The following is a 16,082-nucleotide window of genomic DNA, read 5'->3' on the forward strand; positions in this document are numbered from 1 at the left end:
TTTTATAGGAGTTCAGTCAAACAGTGTTTAAAAAAAAAGAACTAAAGAGATAAAACTGAGTTTAGACTGTTCACTTCAAACCCATCTCTTTAGAGTTAAATTTATGAGTTAGAACCTTACAAACAGGTCCTGAAAGGCACATGTTATCGCCTAGTTCTAGTCGCAGTGCTCAACGACTCCAATGAGCTCACAATACTAAGGGTTGGTTGAGTAGATGAGGAAAGAGAAGGAGAAGATATGCACAAGAAGAGTCATTCGCATATAATTAATTAAATATTAATTATTTTAAACTTAAATAGTGAATTAAAAGGTTTTTTTAAAAAAAAAGCACATCCTGCAGTTCTAAAGTCCCAAAGCGTGCTCATGAAAAATGAGAAAAAGTTTCTCAATATCTCCCTCAGTTGAACGAAGCCAGGATAAGATTGAATCATTCCACTTTTCTCAAAGAAAGATTCAACATCAGGCTTGCTATTTTGTGGCAATTTTTTTCTATTGGAACTCACCAACTAAAACCAGGATTTTTTTTGGAGGAAAAACCCAGGATGATTAACAATGTACTAGTATTAGACTCTGATATTTCAGGAATAAAATTAGATGATCTGATGTTGTCATTTGCACTGTAGACAGTTTGAGAGGTCAATGTTCAGATTCGACTGCTGGAAAGTACAAGAGGGTTATAATGACTTCTCTCCCCGAGAGATTTAGCAATTCAGAAGCAGGAAGGACCACCACGAGAAGGCAAAAGCACAAAAAATCCAACATTTTGTTCAGTAACAATCTATTACTACTTCCACAATTCTACATCGCACCCAGAGTTAGACTTACAATAATCATAGGTGCCGCATCCAAATAATTCTTACAATAATCGTAGCTGCTTCATCCACATAATTCAGATCTAGCGCCTGAAGTTTCAAGCTTAACTTGACTTTCTTTTTTCTTAGGAGGAGGACCAAAGCTGGGAGCCTGGGTCCTAATTCACGCAAGTTACAGATACTTCAAAAATTAATCTTACTCAACACGGCTGAAGAATACCTTGGCTTGTGGAGAAGCTCGCCTATATTTTATTTTGCAAGTTCTATAACTGCCTCTTCATTAGATTTCGAACAATCTTCAGCTAGGCAGACATCATTTTTTTCAAGATTTCTTGCCTTTGACAAAATAAACTCAATAAAATGCATCTCACTTAACTTGCACGTCATATTTCTCACGTAAACACTTTTAAGATTGGAGAATAAGTCATCAGTCCACTGTCCATTTAGAAAATCATTATCAACTTCATCGTCTTGAGTGGAATCATCAAAGAGCTGCCAAAATCGACAATTATAACTTATATACTTACAGAAGTCTATAGAAAACTGTACTATTAAATTTTCAATTACTAACGATATTACCTTAATACGCAAAGTTTCGAGTTTAGAAGCATTCCTGATTATACAAAAAAACGACAAAACATTTGACAACAAGTGAAGACTTGTACATAACGATAAACATTTCAGATTCTTAAAGGAGCACGACAGTCCCTCCAGAACATTAACATCTCTCACCTGACATAAAGTGAAACATTAGATACAAGTCAAGACAAAGTCAATAGAAATTAGATTTGTGCACTTGCCATTAGGTACTAAAATGGCCTGCTTTATGAAATTATCAATATAAAATATTTGGAATTATGAAAGTAATGAAAACATATTCAACCCAAACAATAATAACATAACATACACACAACAACGGAAGAGAATGGACTTCAACAATCACTATTTATAAAATTGCAATTCAAAAATACTTTTTTTTTGTATTCCTTGATGCAACAGGATGTTCTGTAAGAAAATACTACCAAAATCTACAAATATAACGCTTCCAATTTCTTAGAATCCCTCGCAACACTGTAATTGAACCAAAAATTCTAAAAGTTGTTTTCTTACAATCGAAGGCTTTCTCTATGATCTACATGTTCAGATAAAACAGAAAACTATTATTCATTGCACTAGCATTGCTACAAAAAAAATGGCACAATACGGAAAATTATTTCGTCGTGTCAACAAGGCCACTTTCACACTGTGTTTGGCTGGGTTTTAAGCTCCAATCAAGTCCAAACTACCCCATCTCAGCACATTAGGCAGCCAACTCTGAACTGCCATGTTAAAACTCAATATGCCATCACCCTAGTCAACTGCACCAGTCTCAAAATGGCTCAGTTTGAGTGCCACATTAAAGGTGCAACATCACCATTCCATTTACTAATCTCCATGTTTTCGCCATGCGCCATGCGATCAACTAACATGGCATACAAGCTAAATGTGGCATGGTAATGTATTTGGAAGTTGACTAGGATAGTGGGATGGCAATGTATTTCACAAGCTCTGAGTTGGGCGCATAATTTGATGAAATGAGCTATTGCAGACTTGAACTCATAATTTAAATTGGTTCTGATGATAAATTAGTTTGGTAGGATATTACATAAAGATGACATTTTGTTAATCTTAGTGCAAGAAAATCCATTGTGACTCATAACTTCTCTGAAACCAATAATTGAGGTTAGAAGGGCGACGAACAATGCGACCTCGCCGCGATCGTGGCCGGCGGGCTACACCTTCGCCGACGTGCTCACTGCGGCAGCGTGTGCTCCAGAGGGAAAGCCACGCGGCGTGCTCACGGCGGCGGCGTGTGCCCCAGGGGGCAAGCCACGCGGCGGTAATAGGGCTGAGGGGGTCAGCTTTGACCAGATCAAGGGGAAGGCGCCATTGGAAGCGTTCGGAGAGGTCGCCTCCTCCTCGGCAACGGCGAACTCGTCGGCTCTTCCGGCAACGAGCCACTGCCATGAGGGCCCTTCTCCGCAGTTCCCACGAGAGAAACTTGATGCGTGTTCGTTCAATATCCATGGCGATTTTGGCGCGATTCAAGAGTTGCGACCCAGCCCGCTAGCTACAGTGAGACTCGTGCGGGGGGGAGCATCCATGGCGGACACATGGCGGTTGCTATGGGGATAAACTCGAGGACCTCTTTCCCCGAGTCTCCAGAGGCTTCCGTGAGTGGGTGTGGGTGAGAAAGGGTTCGCTCTCTCCGCAGCTAGGGTTTCCGGCGAGAAGCGAAGAAATCCGGCGATTCGGCGACTCCGCACGCTGGATCTGGAGAGTTCTGGAGAGAAGGTGTGATCACCGCACTTTCGCGCAAGTGGTGATGAAGCGACGTCCCCCTCCAGGCCGTCCGGATTGGCAAGCGAACAAGAGGAAGGCGATGGAGTCGGGAGGCGGAGGTGGTGATTGGGGTCGACAAGCTGGAGGCGACTGGGGGAAGCAAGCTGGTGGAAGTTGGGCGCACCGTGAGGAAGAGGAACTTCGCAAGCAGCTTCTAGCAAAAGGAAATCAAGCTGTGGGAGATTCGCGTCGTCCTGGTCGCCCTGGCCAAGAGCGTAGGGATTGGGGAGATCGTGGAGCGGGGGGATCCAAGCCGGCGATGAAATGCTTCAAGTGCGGCCGTGAAGGTCATCACCAAGCCTCGTGCACAAACCCTCCGCTCTGCTACTCCTGCCATAGCTCAGGTCATATCTCTGCAAACTTCCTATGTTACAGTCAAAGAGAGGTGTGAAGCTATGTGGTTTTGGTATTCCGGGTCAGGGTTTCTATGGTTTGCAGGTAGATGTTTCTGATGTTGAGATGGCCAAACACCCTGTAAGAGGTATTCTGACTGTGTTGCAGGGAGTTGCTTCTGTTGAGATGATAAGAATGAGAGAGAGAGTTTTTGATTAATTTCCCATCAGAAGAGGTGAGAAGCAAAATTTCTACATGTAAAAGTTTCGACTTTGATACCTGTCATATCAAGGCCAGTGTGGTTGAAACAGGAATGACTGAAGATGCTATTGATGAATTGGCTGTTGTTTGGGTTAAAATCTTTGGGGTTCCTAAATTGGCTAGATCTGAAGAGCATATTAAAGCTATTGTGGAGCTTGTTGGTGAATTTGAGATGATAGATTTGAGCACTCTTAGAAGGGATGGTCCAGTCAGAGAAAGATTAGCTTGTAAGGATCCAAGGGAACTTCACTTTGCTATCCATGTATACATTAACAAGGTGGGGTACATGATAAGGTGGGAACCAGAGGGTTATCCTCCTTATGATAATTCACAATTCCCCCCGGATGATGGTGATGATAAGGACAAGAAGGGTAATGGTGATAATGATGACATGAATGTGGATGAAGATCAAAATACTCAAAGCCCAGCTAGAGGTAGATCAGCCCATGATAGAAGATCTTTCATGGGAGGTTCCAGAGGTGATGTTCAATCAGCCCCTCCTGCTTACAAAGGGAAAAAGGCATTGGAAGAGACATGCCTGAGTGAGACTCAGCAGTGTCCTACTAAGAGGGCTGCCTGTAAAAAACAAAGTCTGCTGGTGGTGGAAAAGGAGAGTATGGTAGATCAAGAGGGTGACTCTAAAGCAATGATAGTGTGGGAGGGAAACACAACACAAGATGTAGAATATGAACCTCAGGAGATTGATTTCCCTGTCACACAAAAATCGACTGAGGAAGGTGATAATGAGGATGTGTTGACTGGAATCTTAGAGTTTGAAAAATGTGACATTCCATCTTTATTTGACATTGCAAGACAGAGAGAGGAGGAAGAGTTGGATGAGGAAGATAGCTTTCAGGAGGTTTCCTACAAAAAGAAGAACAGACCTAAAAAATCTGAACCTGCGATCACTTCTAGAATGAGTTTGAGAAACAGAGACATGGCCTCAGTCCCCATTCCTAAGATAGCTGAGCTGCTTACTCAAAAGAAGAACCTGGAGACTGGAGGTAACTCTAACCCCTTTGTTGTTTTTCAAATTATTGATCCTGTTGAGCTGAATAGTATTGCTATAGCTGCTAATATCTCTCTAGGAAGTAATGAGGAAGAAATTGCAAATACCATTGAGACCATTAAGGCTAAAGAGTTGGTTCAAGCTAAATTAGCTGAGATGAAATGGAAAAAAGAGAAGGAAAAGGAGATGACAGATGTTGACTCTTTATTGAGAAATGAGAAAGAGCTCCCAGACAACATGGGGGAAGAGGTTGACAATTTAAATACCCCTTCTCAAGAGATGAATAATATGGAGATATCTTCTGAGAGTTTGGAGCTGAAGAAGAGAGGTGGTGCAAAAAAACATAAGAAAAAATGAAAATCCTCTTTTGGAATGTTAGAGGTTTGGGAAACATTGCTAGGAAAAAACAATTGAAAGAGGTGATTAGAGATAGAGGAGTTGATATTATTTGTCTGCAGGAGACCAAAAAAGAGAGTTTTCATGATAGAGAGTTGAATTCTTTCCAAGGTTCTAAGGATTTTTCTTAGGCTTGGAAATCTTCTAGAGGTGCTTCTGGTGGCATCCTTATTGGTACCAATGATGAGTTGATTGAGAAGTTAGGTACCCATGCTGGTGCATTCTTCCTTAGTGTTGAGTTCAGATATAAAAAAGATAATAGTGTTTGGGAGGTTATTGTGGTTTATGGCCCTGTGTTAGAATCCTTGAAACCTGATTTTCTAAATGAGCTTAGATGGTATTTGCAAGATATTCATCATCCTTTTGTCATAGGTGGAGATTTTAATATGTATAGGTTTGCCAGTGAAAAGTCTAATGAACTTGAACTTGAGGTCTATGGATCTTTTCAATTCTTTCATTTCTGATCTTGAGCTTAGAGATATTTACAGATGTGGTTCTAGATATACTTGGACTAATAAACAAGACTACTCTACCCAGGAAGTCCTTGATAGAGTTCTTACTAGTTCTAGTTCGGAAGATAAGTATCCAAATTCTATTCTCTCCTCTCTTCTCAGGGTTGGTTCTGACCATTCCCCTCCCATTCTTAATATTGGTGAGGATATTGAGAGACCCCCAAAGTATTTTAGATTTGAATCAGCCTGGCTAACAATGGAAAATTTTCATGAGTTGGTAAGACAACACATGATTCCAAGAGATGGTTCATATATTTTAGATTACTCGAATAAGAAGCAATCCTTTCTGAGAAGATTTTTGAAAGGCTGGGAATTGAATCTTAGACAGGAGAAGAACCAACAGAAAGCTGTTATTCTAACCCAGATCCAAGAGTTGGATGCCCAAGCTGATATTAGAGATTTAAGCCCTGATGAATGGAATAAAAGATATGAGATGGAGGCTGACCTTGAACATATCTATGAAATGGAGGAATTGTTTTGGCACAAGAGATGTGGGGAAATGACTTTATTACAAGGTGACAAAAATACAGAGTTCTTTCACAGAATGGCTAATGGCAGAAGGAGGAAATGCTTGATCCTCTCCCTAGAAGATGAGGGTAGAGAGTTGACCTCCAAGGAAGATCTGAAATCCCACATTATTGAGTATTATAAGTCCTTGTTCAGAGCTGATAATCTTTCTACGGTGCATCTTTCTCCCCAAATTTGGCAATCTGAGCTGTGCCTTAATGCTGACCAAAAGGAGGCTATCACTAGACCTTTTTCTATGGAAGAACTTGATTTAAAGTCATTAGGGAGGCTAAGTTGAATATTGCTCCTGGTCCTGATGGCCTTAATATCCATTTTTACAGAGCTTTCTGGCCTGAAATCAAAAATGATCTGTTTGAAATGTTATTAATGTTGTATGAGGGTAAACTAGATTTAAAGAGACTTAACTTTGGTGTGATTTCTTTGATTCCTAAGAGCTCTGACCCCACAAATATCAAACAATTTAGACCCATTTGTGTCCTCAATGATTGTTTTAAATTCCTTAGCAAGGTGGTGACTAACAGACTTTCAGAGGTTGCTCCCTTTGTGATTTCTCAGACCCAAACTGCTTTTATCCCAGGGAGATTCATTTTAGAGGGGTGCATAATTCTCCATGAGGTGCTTCATGAATTCAAATTGAAAAATCAGCAGGGCATTATTCTGAAAATTGATTTTGAAAAGGCTTACGATAGAGTAAGCTGGAATTTTCTTTTTGAGGTCCTAGAGAGAAAAGGCTTTCCCAAGATTTGGATTGATTGGATCAAGGCTTGTGTGATGTGGGATAAAGTTTGTGTCAACATTAATGGTGAGAGGTCTGACTTCTTTAGAACTTATAGGGGCTTAAGACAGGGTGACCCCCTTTCCCCTCTCCTGTTTAACCTAGTTAGTGATGCTTTGGCAGCCATGCTAGATAGTGCTAAGAGAGATAGTATTCTTACTGGCCTTGTCCCTGGTATCTTCCCTGGGGGAATCACCCATTTGCAATATGCTGATGATACTGTCATTTTCATTCCTTTTGATGTGAGACAAATAGTGGCCACCAAATTTTTGTTATATTGTTTTGAAGAGATGGCTGGGATGAAAATTAACTACCATAAGAGTGAAATCTTCACTGTGAGGTTGATAGATGCAGAAAATGAAGAGGTTGCTAAGATGCTTAATTGTCCTAGAGGCAAATTTCCCATGAAATACCTTGGTCTGCCCATCAGTCCTGACAAGATTCTCAACCAAGAGTTTAATTTTCTTCCACATAAAATGGAGAAGAGGTTGTCTCTTTGGAATGGGGGTAACCTAACTTATGCTGGGAGAGCTGTTCACATAAATGCTTGTTTATCTTCCATTCCTTCTTATGCAATGGGCTTTTATCAGCTTCCTGAGGGAATTCACCATAAGTTTGATTCTTTAAGGAGGAAATACTATTGGGCTGGTAATAGATAAGGGAGAAAATATCACATGGTGAGATGGATTGACCTTGCTTTCCCTAAAGAATTTGGGGGGATTGGGCTAACTGAAACCAGGATGTTAAACATTGCTCTGCTAGCTAAGTGGATCATTAAACTTGAATCCCATGACAATAGCCTTTGTATTGAGTTGTTGAGGAAAAAATACCTGCAGCAAGGAGGTATCTTCCAGTTTGTTGGAGAAAAAGGGTCTCAATTTTGGAAAGGGGTGTTGAATGTGAGGAAATGGGTGTCCTTAGGTTCTGTTTGGTCCCTGGGGAATGGTAGTCATATCTGGTTCTGGCAGGATGTGTGGCTGGGCACCTGCCCACCTAAAGACCAGATTCCATAACATTTATGAGATCTGCAACCAACAATACATCACAGTTTCAGAGGTTTGCACTAGGGGATTTGATTGTTTAACTTTTAGAAGATCTTTTGGGAATATAGAAGAAGAACAATGGAATGAGTTGAAAGAGATGATAGCAGAGGTTTCGCTGAGTGAGAATCCAGATACTCTGACCTGGGGCCTATCCACTAACAAAAAGTACACTACTAAATCCCTGTATGAGATGATTGCCTTTAGAGGTGTGAGAGATGTTACTATGCTCAAGATTTGGAAATGCCCTGCCCCCATGAAGATGAAACATTTTGTTTGGCTTGCGAGGAAGAATAGAATCCAGTCAGCTGAACAACTGAAAATGAAAAACTGGTCAGGGTCTGAATATTGCCAGCTTTATGGGGAGATAGAGTCCACTTCTCATATTCTCTTTACCTGCCCTATGGCTTCATTTGTGTGGTGTGTCTGTAGAGATTCTTTTGGCTGGCACCTAGCTCCTAGGAATTTTGAGGATTTGTTTCTTCTGAATGAAATGAATAATAAAGCTAAGGATAGAGTGTTTTCAGCTTTACTTGTTGCAGTTTCCTGGGTGCTCTGGACAACCAGGAATAACATGATTTTTAGAAACAAAATTGTGTATTCTCCGCTGATTTTGCCATTCCAAATTGTTTCCTTTTTGCTGCAGTGGAAGGCTTTATGTCGCTCTGAGGAAGTTGCTCTGATGGATCACATTGCTGTGAAGCTGAAAGGGATGATTTCAAGCCTGGGGGCGCAAAGAACTGGTCTAGGCTAATGTCGTTTTGTCCATTCTGCTGCTGTAGTGCGCTGCTTAGTGTTTTTTGTCTGAGAGTTGTTTCGTTTCTGTTGTTTCTCCTCTTGGGGTTCAGAACTGAATGTTGTTTTGTTTCTATGTTGATCGGTATGTAAAATGGGCATCCCCCATATTAACTCTGTTACCAATGCTGCTTTCAATAGAAGCAAGGCCTTCTGGCCTCCTCTCTAAAAAAATAACTTCTCTGTACGCAGATAATGTACAAGTGAAAAAACAAGTTGAGTAGAACAATTTTACCGGCATTGCAAAGTCGAGCTCCCTTGCTTGAGACAACCCTGTAATAAGCTTGACGAAATCACGGTCAAATGAGTATAATGGCCAATCGACTGTTGCTTCCTCAAGGAACGTGAGATCACCGATCTGCCAACCATCGTCATACAGTCCAGTAATAAAAAAGTTCTGGAGATTTGGAGCCTGAATAACCCACTGGTGATACACCCCGTTTTTAGCAGGAAACAGCAACATCAGGAGTGAAAGGCTCTTTAGCAATGGCGATCTAGCGAGCAATATCTCCAATCCTTTTGCTCCATCTGGGAAGCCAACATCTGATAATCTTAGACTGGTTAGATTTGGGAACCCCGCGAAGCAGGTTGGCAACCCTGGGATGTAGCAGTCTGCAAGTTCGAGCTGGGTGAGCTCGCAGCACGAGAAGATAGAGGAATGCAGCATAGGGATCTCCTCGTCCGACCGTCAGAAAGCAAGGAAGAGGGATTGGACCCCCTTCCCGGAGAGGAGGAGCAGCCAGCGGTCGGAGTAGCGGAACGGCGCCTCCTCCTCCTCCTCCTCCCCGATATACAAGTTGGTAAACTTGCGGACGAGGCCGGAGTAGCGCCGGAGGGCGGTGCTGATGGCGCCGGGGGGCGTGCGGCGTGGCCAACAGAAGGTGAGGTAGGGGACGGACTCCCAGCAGCGGCGCGACACGTGGGAGAGCGCCGAAGTGCGGACGGTCTCGCGGATGGGGAGACGGGAGATGACGTCGGCGAGCATCTCCCGCGGGAGGGAGTCCAGGGCCGCCGCCGCCGCCGTTCCCGCATCGCCCTGCGACGGCCACAGCTTGCAGCCAGGCGACGGCGTCATTACCATCCCGATTATTCGATCGAGCAATACGGGATTCCTGTTCGCCAAAATCCGAGCTAGGGTTTAGGGACGGCAAGCGTTAATCACCTGCGAGGAGCAGAAAGGAAGCAATACCTCGACGGACGATTGAGGTCGCGGCCGGCGATGCGGGCCGCGGAGGCGGCCGGCGTTTCGGCCGCCAGCGATTAGGAGCTCGACATCGGCGGCGAGCACTACGAGCTGGAGGGAGCCAGTGATATAAAAGAAAAAAAAAAAGGAGAAGAGAGAGAAGAAAGCGGGTTGTAGATTTATAGCCGGCTGCAACACGGACTCTAAGACATTATGTGTGTATGAGAGATGGGACCGGGTATTAATGATGTAATATATTTTTAATAGTTAACTATTGTATTAATGGGCTATTAGATTGACTATAGATGATTTGGAGTCAGTAGTTGGCTATAGTGTTAAACTTGCTCTCATTCTGCTGGTCTGCCTAACGCCTGTGAGGCCCATGAAGGGAAGTGGGCTTACAGCAATTGAGGCCAATCTCGGCCCAGCAACTCCCTCGAATCTCGCGCCTGACTTTGTTTGGAGCACATCCAGCTTGATTTCAGTTAGTTCAAACTGTTGGAGCACAAAATTCTGAACAGATACTATTCGAGATCAGCTGGTTTGAGAACAAATGTAAATACCGTTGATACATCGGTTTGATTGCACCCTGATACAATAGGCAAGCGTTGGAGGGACCATTTTGTCTTTTGTGCCCAAGACAAAAACTCCAACAGAAGCATATGCCCCAAAGAACATCATCATCATTAACAAATTTAAAAATTGTGGTCAAAAATCAAAATCGCACCTCGGTAGGGCGACACGACACAGTAGAAGAACCAACCATGATTAAAATGTCTTGAAAACTATTTGGTGTTAGGATAATCACTCGAAAATTACTGTAAACATTGTTTGATCTTCCAGGAAGATTGGTATTACAAGACTTTATGCAATTTTGACACCCACAACTAATATTACCGGATTTATGTCCAGTAATGAACACTTAACAATTAAGCTGTGGTTTTCCCAGCGGCTCTCAGAAAGTAATATGGAAAGTGTACTTGACCACGGTCCATGTAAAAGATGTCATCTAGATCCACATCAATAGTGCTCGTCACTCAAATGTAATAATCCTGTCCAGTACAAAGAAAAACAAATAATCAGACCATAATTTTCTAAACATTTTTTGGAATATTGGTGATGAACAGTAAATTGGTACATACGAGCCTTTTGCAGTGCAACAGACCACTGTGTGAGTATCAGAAAGAGGGAATCAGGGAAATAAGAGGTGATAACCTGAATTTGAATAGACAAAAATAAATAGGTATATTTGAGTCTTTCCAGTGCAGAAGTTCATTTTACCAAGGCATTTTGCAAGGTTGAGTATTTCTATCCCAAAATCAATTTGGTTGGGTATTTCTAGATCAAACATGATTGGTTGCATTATCTGCATACCCAAAATTGCAACATAGTTGACAATACAAAGCACTTCGCAAACAATCTTTTCTAGTAAGTTAGACAACTGTTTGCCTGATAATGCTTTGAGAAGTATTTGAATGGTACCTCACAAAGAAAAAACTTGTGTTCACAAGCAAACTTCGCACTGACTCGTGCGGGCTGTTTCAAAAATACAAAATGGTACCTCACAAGAGAATGAATGAGAAGAGATTATTATGCTGACATTTTGGTTTTAACTATCTTGTGTGGATTTTGTTAAAACCAAACACTGTACAAAGTAGCCAGCAGTTCAACCCAAACAAGCCAAGTAATATATTGCTTCTACTGTAACTAACGGATATTTGTAGTTTAATGCATATGTAACATTATATAACAAGAGAATATTAGAGAGAAGTAAACTCTTCTGGTGATATATATTCAAAGGACGATACATGGATGGTATATACCATATGTTCTCCAAAGGTAATGCCACGTTATGTTCTAAAAACATCAGCTGATCTGACCATGGTCAGAATTAAAAACCATAAGATAGTTTGACAAGGGAAGGAAATTAAATTAGCAAACTTTGAAGCTGTGATGGACTTCTGCATACACAACGGGAAAAAATCCGTTGGAGGGTAGCTATTCCAGCATCACATCATAATCGTACTAAAGCTACAAACATATTTTATGTAGACCTTGACTCCAACGGTGTAAAAAGGTTCATATATGCTTGTTAAACGCATCTTAGCAGCTAAATTGTTGCCTATTTCATTAAATTCCCAATCCAATTTCAAACAGCAAAAACACAATTTTCAGTTGGTTTGTCATACAATATGGATGCAATTGAGATAGAAGGAAAGAACAGAATAAATAATTTTACAGGTTATAGTCACTTACTTCCATGCTCCTAAAGAAGACTCTGGATTTTGGTGAAGCTCTTCTATATTTTGCTATCTCAATAACTGCTTCTTCACTAGGCTTTGACAATGAATTACTATCATCTCGAAAAACCCAAAATTTACTAAGTAGCCTTACTCTTGACAGAACAAACTCAATAAAGTGCATATCATTTGACAAGCATGGGGCATTCCTCAAGGTTATGTCATCTAGATTAGTGAACAGATCATTGGTTTCCAGTGTATTGAAAAATTCTGCATCTATCTCATCATTCTGAGGAAACTCACTTCCCATAATCTGCCAAAATGTAAAAGAATACTTTAAATACTTCCTGTAAAAACATTTTCGAATGACAATATTAAAGTGGAAAAATACTGATGTAATATCACCTCAATGTCCAGAACTCCAATGTTGGGGCACCTCATGAGTAAAGAAAATATACATAAAATGCTAGACACACTGCGGAAGTTTGCATGAAGTGTTAAGCTCTTCAGTTTCTCCAAAGAACATGAAAGTCCATCTAGAGCATTATCCTCAGTTGCCTGAAACAAATACAACAGTTACACTATATATGAGAAGATGGCTCAAGAAAAAACAATATTTTTTTAAGAAGTTTGCTCTTTTTCTTCGAGTCTGTCTTATTTGAACAGAATCGTACATAATAACATTATTTTCAACTAATGCACTGATGACACAGACTAACAAAATAACTTGAATTTAACTTGCTTAATGACAATTAGAACTCATTTGGAAGAACTTTAGTTAGAAATATTAGCACTCTTGCACAGATTTGCCCTCATCAGCCTCACATCTGGTATGTGGTACCACTCCGAACCCAACAACTCATTTTGGTCTTCTATTCCACTTTCTTCTGCTCTAACAATCTCACACAAGACACGCATACAACCCTCCTTGCTCCCTGCTCCCCTAACACTCCTAGTGAACTTTCCTCCAAGTAAAACAGACCCATAGAATCAAGATAGGAAGAATTTTATTCTTTGCCCTGTGCAAGAATTACAAGAATGCTCAAGAAATTGCCCAATGTGAATAGACAGCCATGTAGTCTTGCAAGACTCCTTGACAATTGTCTACAAATTAATTTCATTTATACGGAGGTGGATGACTTAACAAAGAGAGGAGCCAAGCAAGCTTCAAGGGTTGTGTGGAGAACTTACAAAATTCCTGAAGAGGCATTGGCCTAGGAGAAGTGCTACAAGACGAGATTTGATAGTAAAAATTGCTACCTTTTGCATCTGTTTTGGGGCCTGTTTATTAGTCAGAGTTGTAGGTGCTAATCATCAGGTATTGTCTTTTGATGTGGTTTCCTGGTTTGTCTTGCTGCAAGCCCGACAAAAAGTGATGTAAATGGTTGTTTTCGAACCTAGATAAGTAGCTGGTAACCCCAGCAGTTAAGTGTCCTTAACTGTGCTTGTAAAACTCAGTTCCTACTGGGCTTTATGTAAATCAAAAAATATTTCATCTAAAACTGAGGAACTTGCAAGAGCAGGGTATTAGCAAGTCAGGGGAGCACGACTCCAAGGACATGTTTAAGATCAATGGGCAAGAGAATCACAGAAAGAACTGGAGTAGGACTGTAATAGAACCAAAAGCAGAAGCAAGGATCATTCTTCAGAGACTGGATTACCAGTGGCGGACCCAGCACTAAAATTTAGCTATGGCGGTCGATTGATACGACTAGTGTATTATACTATTATACATTTAATTAATGAATTAAATATAATTATACACAAACTACATACTACAACTGCCATTAAAAGATAAAATTACCACTATAATTCTACATTTGTCATGTGATTTTTATAAACGAAATTTTAATTTTCTCTATTTTACATACGTTGTCACTCATATTGAACTTTTTTTCTACATGCTGCTGCCTTTTGTGCCTATGTTTTAGAGCTTGGATGGTCAGGACAATCAACAGTTCTTTCTGAAAGTAGAGTCGAAGTAGTAAACCACCGTTACACTTACATCCATTTAATTAAACCCATAAACTTGTACCAAATCAGATTACCAATTAATCATGTGATTATCATCTAAAATAAAAATGCTAACGACCAATGGACAAACACCTACTTGCTTTGCCGGTGGCCTAGCTAGGCCAATGCCATGGCATGCCACAAGAGAAGGTCTGCTACTGTGGATAGTCAACTGGCATAGATCGGTGACAGTAATTACGGAAATTCAGTAAAAATACACTTCAAGTGATATGTCACTAAGAAGAAAGGTCTAGGTGGGTTATTCACTAAAGATAGCTTAGATACCAGTCGTAAGCATCCCAATTCAGAACAAAACTACACATTGCAAATCCAAAAACATAATCTGAACATAAGTGGGGAAAATCCAAAACAAATTGGATCCAACAGCCTGAAAAATATAAAACATTTCCTTTCTTATAGGCCACTGAAAGAAAATATCACAGAAAAAATGACATGATCCTAGTGTCGCATATTTGGGTTGCTTCTGGTGGTACATTTCAATAAATGACAGAAGAAATTATCACTAACATAAGGTAGATGGCCTCAGTTTTGAATCAAATAGAACTTGACAACTGAATGGTTCATAGCTAGAGAGTTAGAAGGAAAAACATAACAAATGGTCCATAGCTAGAGATTTAGAAGGAAAACCCAACAAATGTTCAAGATGACAATGATGGAAGAAGAAAAAAAAAACAGTTGGGTTCTGTAAACCAATTTACCAGCAAATGAAGCTCAAGCATGCTGACTTGGGCAAAACATGTGAGTAACTGAACAAAATCACGATCAGTAGAATCATCATCAACCTTGACAGTTGCCGTCTGGAGAGAAGGGAGCTCCTCTACCCTCCATAAATAATCGTAATCTGATTCAATAGTCAAATGCTTGAGATTCGGCGCCCGAATCACCCACTCATCCATCTGGTTGCCATCAGTACAAACACTCCTAAGATCCAGCCACTCAAGCAACAGAGACAAGGAGATCATCGCCTCCAAGGTACTGTCCCCATGCTCTGGAAGATTAACCATGGTGAGAGACTTAGCGTGGTTAGATTTGGGAAACCTAAGAAGCCCGAGGGTGCGGCCGGGAGGCGGCAGTTCTCGAGGTAAAGCTCGGTGAGCTCGCGGCAGGAGAACATGGCGGAGTGGATGGTGTGGAACCGCCTATCGTCGAACTCCGCGAAGCCAAGGATGAGGGACTCGACGCTCCTTCCGGCGAGGAGGACGAGCCACTCATCCGTGACGGCGGAGTGCTCCCTCTCGACCCACCCGGAGCGGAAGGAGGCGACGGGGCGCGAGTACCGCGCGAGGACGGTGGCGACGATGGCGGGGTCAACCTCGCCGCGGTCCCATTCGAAGCTGAGCCCCGGGGAGGTCTCCCAGCGGCGGCGCCATGCGCCGGAGACCGCCGAGGTGCGGACGGCCTCACGGATGCCGAGGCGGGCGACGATGTTCTCCAGGATCTCCGACGGGAGGCAGTCGAGGCTCGGCTGCGACCCCGGCGGCGACGGCGGCCGCAGCTTGCGGCGAGGTGGCGAGCCCTCCATTTTTTATCGGACTCTTCTCCTCGAGGTGGTGGAACTAGGGTTGAGACGGCCGGCGACGCAGTCGGAGAAGAAGCCAGTGATGGCAATAGTTGATGGGCCACAATCAATTACAAAGGCTGAAGCCTATGGGCCATATAGGCTGAAGCCTTTGTAAATTTTGGAGAGGATCCTTGTAAACAGGACTCAAAAAAGAAATGAAATTGAATTTGACAAACTTTCAGAAGAAAGAATGCCAACTTGCCAAGATTCATCATACTTTC

At 41.8% G+C, this 16,082-nt stretch overlaps 1 protein-coding gene and 1 pseudogene across 1 annotated transcript; both read right to left on the reverse strand.

Moving 5' to 3' along the window:
• Nucleotides 1-400: 400 nt before the first annotated feature.
• On the reverse strand, nt 401-9,639 carry LOC127781958 (uncharacterized). The gene is made up of 3 exons (XM_052309029.1): nt 9,079-9,639; nt 1,392-1,544; nt 401-1,304 (listed from the first exon to the last, which is right to left on the reverse strand). Exons 1-3 carry the CDS (start codon nt 9,508-9,510, stop codon nt 1,062-1,064), a joined length of 828 nt encoding a protein of 275 aa, XP_052164989.1. The 5' UTR covers nt 9,511-9,639; the 3' UTR covers nt 401-1,061.
• Nucleotides 9,640-10,804: 1,165 nt separating this feature from the next.
• LOC127782258 (F-box/FBD/LRR-repeat protein At1g13570-like) lies at nt 10,805-15,952 on the reverse strand (annotated as a pseudogene).
• Between the last annotated feature and the right edge of the window lie 130 nt (nt 15,953-16,082).

The sequence above is a fragment of the Oryza glaberrima genome, chromosome 8, assembly GCF_000147395.1.
Source record: "Oryza glaberrima chromosome 8, OglaRS2, whole genome shotgun sequence".
In the NCBI taxonomy this organism is placed as follows: Eukaryota; Viridiplantae; Streptophyta; class Magnoliopsida; order Poales; family Poaceae; genus Oryza; species Oryza glaberrima.